Below are 8,043 nucleotides of genomic sequence, written 5' to 3'. Positions count from 1 at the left end.
CCCGATACGTCGGAAGCTGGCCGTAAGGCACGCTCCTGCCTCTACGTTTTCGATGACGTCACGTTTAGTGCCAGTGGGGTGGACGTAATGCTCGGTTTGCTGATGTTTTTGTTGTCAGCAACTTTCTTAACATGTTACGCACGACAGAGGTACGGTTTTACCCGACGTAGAGGCACGCACGTAACGAACTGGAGGCACGGACGTGATTCCAAGGGAGGTACGGACGCGAAAGGATCGTGATGCAAGGACGTGAAGGTGTGCCTCTGCTTTAAAGAAGATTTCACTAACACGTTTTCATTGCGGGGGGCATGGACTATGAGCTCCATGTGTTTTCGAAGGCATTAGGCCTCATTAATGAACTTATCAGAGAGAAGGTGAATCTTTTGGTTGACGTCTAGAATGTTGCGTAAAACGACGTGAAGCCAAGTTACGCACGGTCCCCTTGGTATCAGAGGCACATAGGCACATAAGTGCCTATGTGGTGCACTGGAAATAAACTTGTGCAAAAGACATGTAAATTGCAAGCAAACTACAAGGTTAACTGCGACACAAGCAAACCTAAATTTATAACAACCAAACGGCAGTCTTGAGAGAAAGCAAATCTAATGAGAAATCTAGAATGGCATGAGCAATGTTCTAGATACTTTTGTTGGCCGGGACCACCTACTTCAGTAGTCGTAGTCGCCACAGGTCCTAGCGCGCTACCTGGTCTGCTCCTTGTTGAGTTTTGCCCGGCGCAACCCTTCCTGGATGATGGTGAGGCGGCTCCATATCTCGTACGCAGCGTAAGCGTCCTTTGCCGCGTACTCGATGTGCCTCATGGACAGGGGCATGCACGCCCAGCAGCTGCGTTCTGCATTGGTGAGCTCTACGTCGTGGACAAGGATAACTGAGACGTCCCCAAGGGAGTCCAGAGGCTTGGGAGCTGTAGGCACCCTCCATTCTTTCTGGATGTCGACGAAGTGGGCGATCTCCAGTCCGACGTGGCCGAGCATCTCTATGTCACCGTCGATGGAGAAGCCAACAAACGTGTACCTGGGGTCGGCGAGGAAGTTGTCGAACTTGGTGCAGTTCTTGTCGGCCGCGCTCAGTTGGAAGAGCAGCACCAGATGATCCTTGCCGACGGAGAGCTGAATGAGGGCGGGTTTCTGATCTTCGCCATGGTCGTTGGTGTACTTCACATCAACTCCGACGAACTTGTGGCGCTCGAACTGGAGGTGTCGCTCGTACTGCTCAATGGTGGTCGCCGCCTTGTGCAAGTCGTTGGTGTGGATCACGTGCAACTTGGTGTTGCCGTGGGCCTGCACCACCATGAATTCCCTGGTGAATCCCATGGACTGGAGCAGTTGGTCCTCCTACAACCTGGTATTTCGTGGGGAACAATAAGTGGGAGCGCAATGGCGATTTCTGTTGTTTGTGTGTGAGAAGGCCACGGCGGAAGTCTAAATTTAAGGGCGGGGAAGCGGGAAAGGAGTGCACGATCTCACGGCCGATGCGGTTGTGCACATCGTGGGTTCTGGATCGTGGTTTTTCTTTATAAAAAATAAAAATAAAATCAGCAGTTATGTTTTTAACAACCGTTGTATCTCCAGCAGGTCGTGGAGATGATCGTTGTCTTGTGTAGTTTGCTGTCAAATGTTAACTTTTACAATTTATCTCGTGAGGCATGCAGGGGCAGTATGTAGAGGCACAAGTCTCTGACCAAGAGAAGCATGCTTGAAGTGGCTGGTTTAACTCTCAAACACACGGGCGTGGTACATTCATTGGGAGTGGCAATTGTTTTCAGTGATACATTCGCTGGGAGGAGCAGTGCTGTGTTTTTTCAGAGGCACTGTTGTGTGTCCGTGTTGCAACTGACGCTACGAGATGGACAGAAAGAACAAGAAGCAACGAGAGGCGTGGACATGCAGCTGCAAGAAGCACTCATACAACAAGAGGCGTAACAAGAGGCACATATACGATGCTATGTGAGGCACGGAGATGAAGCTACATGATTGCACGGATGTCAATTCATGCTATGGTGCTACGTGAGGCACGGGAACGAACAAATAGCCATGCACTCAACTACATGCGCAAAAAGCCACAGATGTGTTTCTGAGAAGCACCGGCCTCCATGGTTTTACCGCAAGGTGGGATTCGACATTTATCCAGGGCATTCCGGGTTTTACAAGTGTAGGAAGAATCGTTTTTCACTTATATGTTCTGTGGCAGAGGCACGGCTATTACTTGTGTGACGAAGGAATGTACGTCGAATGTACGTGACGTGAGGATTGACAATAGGCGTCCGTTACTGTTTTTCCGGAATGTTTTTCAATTAACTGCGAGAGGCATGAATGTGCCAACGGAACATGCACGGTCATGTCTGAAATAGTTGCAAGGTCGTCCCTAAGGTGTCCTATACGCTTTACAGTTACAAGCACGGTCGTCGTTCTTGTCGAGGCACGGAGGTGAATGATGGAGCCTATGCCTCTGCGATAGTCACGTCCCATATTAAGAAGGAAGCAAATCTTCATAGACCCGATACATCGTAAGCTGGCCGTAAGGCACGCTCCTGCCTCTGCGTTTTCGGTGACGTCACGTTTAGTGCCAGCGGGGTGGATGTAATGCTCGGTTTTCTGATGTTTTTGTTGTCAGCAACTTTCTTAACATGTTATGCACGACAGAGGTACGGTTTCACCCGACGAACTGGAGGCACGGACGTGATTCTAAGGAAGGTAGGGACGCGAAGGATCGTGATGCAAGCACGTGAAGGTGTGCCTCTGTTTTCAAGAAGCTTTCATTGACACGTTTTCATTGCGGGGGCCATGGCCTATGAGTTCCATGTGTCGTCGAAGGCATTCGGCCTCATTAATGGACGTGAAGCCAATTTACGCACGGTCGCCATAGGAGTAGAGGCATAGAAGTGTCTCCGTGGGTGTTTTAAGTAGTTGGTGTTATTGACGGACAACCGTGCCTCTGTAGTGTTCTTCTCTGAGGGTCACGGACATAAGAAATGTTTTCCAAGGAGAATAAACACCTAACTACCTCTGTATTCAAAATGTTTTTCTAAAGTGTTCCATACGAACGATTTTTAATATTGTGTGTGCAATGGTTTGTTAGAACATTGTGCACTACTTTTCGGAGCATTCTGTAATTGTTGTCCCTGCATTTCGACGCTACATCCACAAAGGTACTAGTGCATTGCATGCTCGTCATTTTTGTGGATTGCTATGTGTACCTGCTCTGTGCATTACGGTAATCGTATAGTATCTGTACTGTGTTTATATTTTTCAGTTCACGCTAATATATTCTAATAGAAAACTCCAACATTGCACTGGAAATAAACTTGTTCAGAAGATATGTAAACTGGAAGGAAACTACAAGGTTAACTGCGACACAAGCAAATCTAAATTTAGAACAAGCAAACGACAGTCTTGAGAGAAAGCAAATCTAACGAGAAATCTAGAATGGCATGAGCAATCTTTTAGATACTTTTCTTGGCCGGGACCACCTGCTACAGTAGTCGTAGTCGCCCTAGGACCTTGCCCGCTTCCTGGACTGCTCCTTGTCGAGTTTTGCCCGGCGGAGCCCTTCCTGGATGGTGGTGAGGCGGATCCATATCTCGTACGCAGTGTAAGCATCTTTTGCCGCGTACTCGATGTGCCTCATGGACAGGGGCATGCACGCCCAGTGCTTGTGTTCTACGTTGGTGAGCTTCTTCTTCATGTTGTTGTAGTAGTCGTGGACAAGGATGCCTGAGACATCCCCAAGGAAGTCCAGAGGCTTGGTAGCTGTAGGCACCCTCCATTCCTTCTGGATATCGATGAAGTGGGCGATCTCCAGTCCGACGCGGCCGAGCATCTCTATGTCGCCGTCGATGGAGAAGCCAGCAAACTTTTATCTGGGGTCGGTGAGGAAGTTGTCGAACCTGGTGCACTTCTTGTCGGCGACACTCAGTTGGAAGAGCAGCACCGGATGATCCTTCCCGACGGAGAGCTGGACAAGGGCTGGTTTCTGATCTTCGCCAACGTCGTTGGTGTACTCCACATCAACTCCGACGATCTTGTGGCACTCGAATTCGAGGTGTTGCTCGTACTGCTTGATGGTGGTCGCCGCCTTGTGCAAGTCGTTGGTGTGGATCACGTGCAACTTGGTGTTGCCGTGGGCCTGCACCTCCATGAATTCCCTGGTGAATCCCATGGCCTGGAGCAGTTCGTCCTCCTGCAACCTGGTATTTCGTGGGGAACAATGAGTGGGAGCGCAATGGCGATTTCTGTTGTTTGTGTGTGAGAAGGCCGGGACGGAAGTCTAAATTTAAGGGCGGGGATGCGGCAAAGGAGTGCACGATCTCACTGTCGATGCGGTTGTGCACATCGTGGGTTCTGGATCGTGGTTTCGTCTCCCTGTCGGTGCGGTTGTGCACATCCTGGGTTTTTGATCATGGTTTTTCTTAAAAAGAAAATAAAACAAATTCAACAGTTATGTTTTTAACAGCCGTTACATCTCCAGCAACTCGGGGAGAAGATCGTTGTCTTTCGTTGTTTGCTGTCAAATGTCAATTTTTACAATTTATCTCGTGAAGCAACGAGAGGCGTGGACATGCAGCTGCGAGAAGAACTTATACAACGAGAGGGGCAACGAGAGTCACCGATACAATGCTACGTGAGGCACGGACATGAAGCTACGTGATTGCACGGATATCAATTCGTGTTGTCGTGCTACGTGAGGCACGGGCACAAACATATAGCCGTGCACTCAGCTACATGCGCAAAAAGCCACATATGTGTTTCTGAGAAGCACCGGTCTCCATGGTTTTATCGCAAGATGGGATTCGACATTTATCCAGGGCATTCCGGGTTTTACAAGTGTAGGAAGAATTGTTTTACACTTATATGTTCTGTGGCAGAGGCACGGCTATTACTTCTGTGACGAAGGAATGAACGTCAAATGTACGTGACGTGAGGACTAACAATAGGCGTCCATTACTGTTTTTCCAGAATGTTTTTCAATTAACTGTGAGAGGCATGAATGTGCCGACAGAACAGGCATGGTCATGTCTAAAATAGTTGCAAGGTGGTCCCTAAGGTGTCCTGAATGTATCACATATACGCTTCACTATTACAAGCACAGTCGTTATTCTTGTCGAGGCACGGTCTTGAGATACATGAATGTGCAGACGCAATAGGCACGGTCATGTTTGAAATAGTTGCAAGGACGAGATGGGCAGAAACAACGAGAAGCAATGAGGCGCGTGGGCATGCAACTGCGAGACGCACTTATACAGCGAGAAGCACAGCTAGAGGCACAGGTACGATGCTACGTGAGGCACGGACATGAAGCTATGTGATTGCTCGGACGTCATTCTGTGCTCGTGTTCTGGCAAATATTTTAAGTCACACTTTGTAAAGGCATGGATGTTTAAGGTGACAGAGCCATAGGGGAAGGCACTAGTTTTTTTAGGAGAAGTGTTGTGCGGTAGACATAGGTGTATGTTTGAGCTCATCTCAACAAACTACTTGGTATCATGCTATTCTGCGGAGCACCATAGTGAAAATTATGTATACTACTAACGTGGGGAGCTAGCAACATCACTAAACTATTCAGAAACATACTTCATCACAGCCATTCATCCTCCATTATTAGTCAGAGAATCCTTTTATTATTATCAGAGATAAATAAAGTAATCCACGTAAGTGTTTTGATGTCTACTACGCAACCTTCTCCTTGTAGACGTTGTTGGGCCTCCAAGTGCAGAGGTTTGTAGGACAGTAGTAAATTTCCCTCAAGTGGATGACATAAGGTTTATCAATCCGTGGGAGGTGTAGGATGAAGATGGTCTCTCTCAAACAACCCTGCAACCAAATAACAAAGAGTCTCTTGTGTCCCCAACACACCCAATACAATGGTAAATTGTATAGGTGCACTAGTTCGGCGAAGAGATGGTGATACAAGTGCAATATGGATGGTAGATATAGGTTTTTGTAATCTGAAAATATAAAAACAGCAAGGTAACTAATGATAAAAGCGAGCGTAAACGGTATTGCAATGCTAGGAAACAAGGTCTAAGGTTCATACTTTCACTAGTGCAAGTTCTCTCAACAATAATAACATAATTGGATCATATAACTATCCCTCAACATGCAACAAAGAGTCACTCCAAAGTCACTAATAGTGGAGAACAAACGAAGAGATTATTGTAGGGTACGAAACCACCTCAAAGTTATTCTTTCTGATCGATATATTCAAGAGTCCGTAGTAAAATAACACGAAGCTATTCTTTCCGTTCGATCTATCATAGAGTTCGTACTAGAATAACACCTTAAGACACAAATCAACCAAAACCCTAATGTCACCTAGATACTCCAATGTCACCTCAAGTATCCGCGGGTTTGATTATACGATATACATCACACAGTCTCAGATTCATCTATTCAACCAACACAAAGAACTTCAAAGAGTGCCCCAAAGTTTCTACCGAAGAGTCAAGACGAAAACGTGTGCCAACCCTATGCATAAGTTCACAAGGTCACTGAACCCGCAAGTTGATCACCGAAACATACATCAAGTAGATCACGTGAATATCCCATTGTCACCACAGATAAGCACATGCAAGACATACATCAAGTGTTCTCAAATCCTTAAAGACTCAATCCGATAAGATAACTCTAAAGGGAAAACTCAATCCCTTACAAGAGAGTAGAGGGGGAGAAACATCATAAGATCCAACTATAATAGCAAAGCTCGCGATACATCAAGATCGTGACAAATCAAGAACACGAGAGAGAGAGAGAGATCAAACACATAGCTACTGGTACATACCCTCAGCCCCGAGAGTGAACTACTCCCTCCTCGTCATGGAGAGCGCCGGGATGATGAAGATGGCCACCGGTGAGGGATCGCCCCTCCGGCAGGGTGCCGGAACAGGGTCCCGATTGGTTTTTGGTGGCTACAGAGGCTTGCGGCAGGGGAACTCCCGATCTATTCTATTTTATGGAGGTTTCTGTATTTATAGGAATTTTTGGCGTAGGTTCCACGTCAGGGGGGTCTCCGAGCCGTCCATGAGGCAAGGGCCCACGCCCAGGGGGGTGGGCGCGCCCTCCACCCTCGTGGACAGCTCGGTACTCTTCTGGCCCAAGTCTTTTGCTCCGGAGGCTTCTTTTGGTCCATAAAAAATCATCAAAAATTGGCACGTCAATTGGGCTCGGTTTTGTCGGGGATATACCCCGCAGTATGACCCGCCGAAAGTATGACCCGGCCAGGCTTGGCATTTTCATTGGTAACCCACCGGAGTGGCGACTCACGAGCCTGGCGACTCACGGATGGCCCTAACGGCGGGTCAGATAGAAGACTAGGCCCAAGGCCCAAAAGGCCGGCTCATGTTATGGTGGGCCGGTTTACGAGGAAAGGCATAAGGAGTTTTCCCTTAAGGGGGCAGACTAGGATTCCACTTGTAATAGACTAGTCCTAATCCTAATAGGACTCCACATGTAACCCGCCCCTTCAACTTATATAAGGAGGGGCAGGGCACCCCAAGAAGGAACAAGAAACAATCTCTAGGGCTAGACACCGAGAGCTGGTTCCCGGCGACTCTCCCGTGATCATAATGAGACCTAGCCTCAAACAACATGTAGGGTTGTTACCGGATGATGTTTCCCGGGGCCCGAAGCTGTCTAAATCCTCGTCTTGTGTTGTGTCTCTCGATTCCGCTCAACCCCTCTCAAGCTACCACATAGATGTGTTGGCCTCGCGACTAAGTCCTCACACTAAGGACATCTTCCGTGACAATTCCACGACAGTTGGCGCCCACCGTGGGGCTTGCGCACGGTGGTGATGAGTTCTTGGAGGGATCTCTCTTAGGATTCGAGAAGCTTGCGATTTCATCGGATGAGGAAGAGCCGACAAGTTCTTTGTTTTATGATCTGAAACATGATTAACTTTGGAGCCGGCGTGCACAAAATTGAGGTCAAAGAAATTAGGGTTGCATTTGCACACCCACCGCCGCGGTTTGCAATACATCAAGACAAAGAGAAAATCGATCTTCGCTGCTGCGCCAATCCATCAAAT

The 8,043-nt window shown here is 47.8% G+C and overlaps 3 protein-coding genes across 3 annotated transcripts; all 3 read right to left on the bottom strand.

Annotated features, from left to right (window-relative positions):
• Positions 1 to 701: 701 nt before the first annotated feature.
• On the bottom strand, positions 702 to 1,334 carry LOC141026089 (uncharacterized). Its single transcript, XM_073502053.1, has one exon. The coding sequence runs from the start codon at positions 1,332 to 1,334 to the stop codon at positions 702 to 704; it is 633 nt and encodes a 210-aa protein (XP_073358154.1).
• Positions 1,335 to 3,513: 2,179 nt separating this feature from the next.
• LOC141026088 (uncharacterized) lies at positions 3,514 to 3,840 on the bottom strand. Its single transcript, XM_073502052.1, has one exon. It carries the CDS (start codon positions 3,838 to 3,840, stop codon positions 3,514 to 3,516), a length of 327 nt encoding a protein of 108 aa, XP_073358153.1.
• Positions 3,841 to 3,876: 36 nt separating this feature from the next.
• LOC141026087 (uncharacterized) lies at positions 3,877 to 4,179 on the bottom strand. The gene has a single exon (XM_073502051.1). The coding sequence runs from the start codon at positions 4,177 to 4,179 to the stop codon at positions 3,877 to 3,879; it is 303 nt and encodes a 100-aa protein (XP_073358152.1).
• Between the last annotated feature and the right edge of the window lie 3,864 nt (positions 4,180 to 8,043).

This window comes from Aegilops tauschii, chromosome 6 (genome assembly GCF_002575655.3).
Source record: "Aegilops tauschii subsp. strangulata cultivar AL8/78 chromosome 6, Aet v6.0, whole genome shotgun sequence".
Classification (NCBI taxonomy): domain Eukaryota; kingdom Viridiplantae; phylum Streptophyta; class Magnoliopsida; order Poales; family Poaceae; genus Aegilops; species Aegilops tauschii.
The sequence above is the reverse complement of the archived record's forward strand: the minus strand, read 5'-3'. Positions and strand labels throughout refer to the sequence as shown.

Excerpts from the sequence above, each read along its gene's own strand:
- LOC141026089 (XM_073502053.1), bottom strand. The coding sequence starts at position 1,334 with ATGGGATTCACCAGGGAATTCATGGTGGTGCAGGCCCACGGCAACACC.
- LOC141026087 (XM_073502051.1), bottom strand. The coding sequence starts at position 4,179 with ATGGGATTCACCAGGGAATTCATGGAGGTGCAGGCCCACGGCAACACC.
- LOC141026088 (XM_073502052.1), bottom strand. The coding sequence starts at position 3,840 with ATGCTCGGCCGCGTCGGACTGGAGATCGCCCACTTCATCGATATCCAG.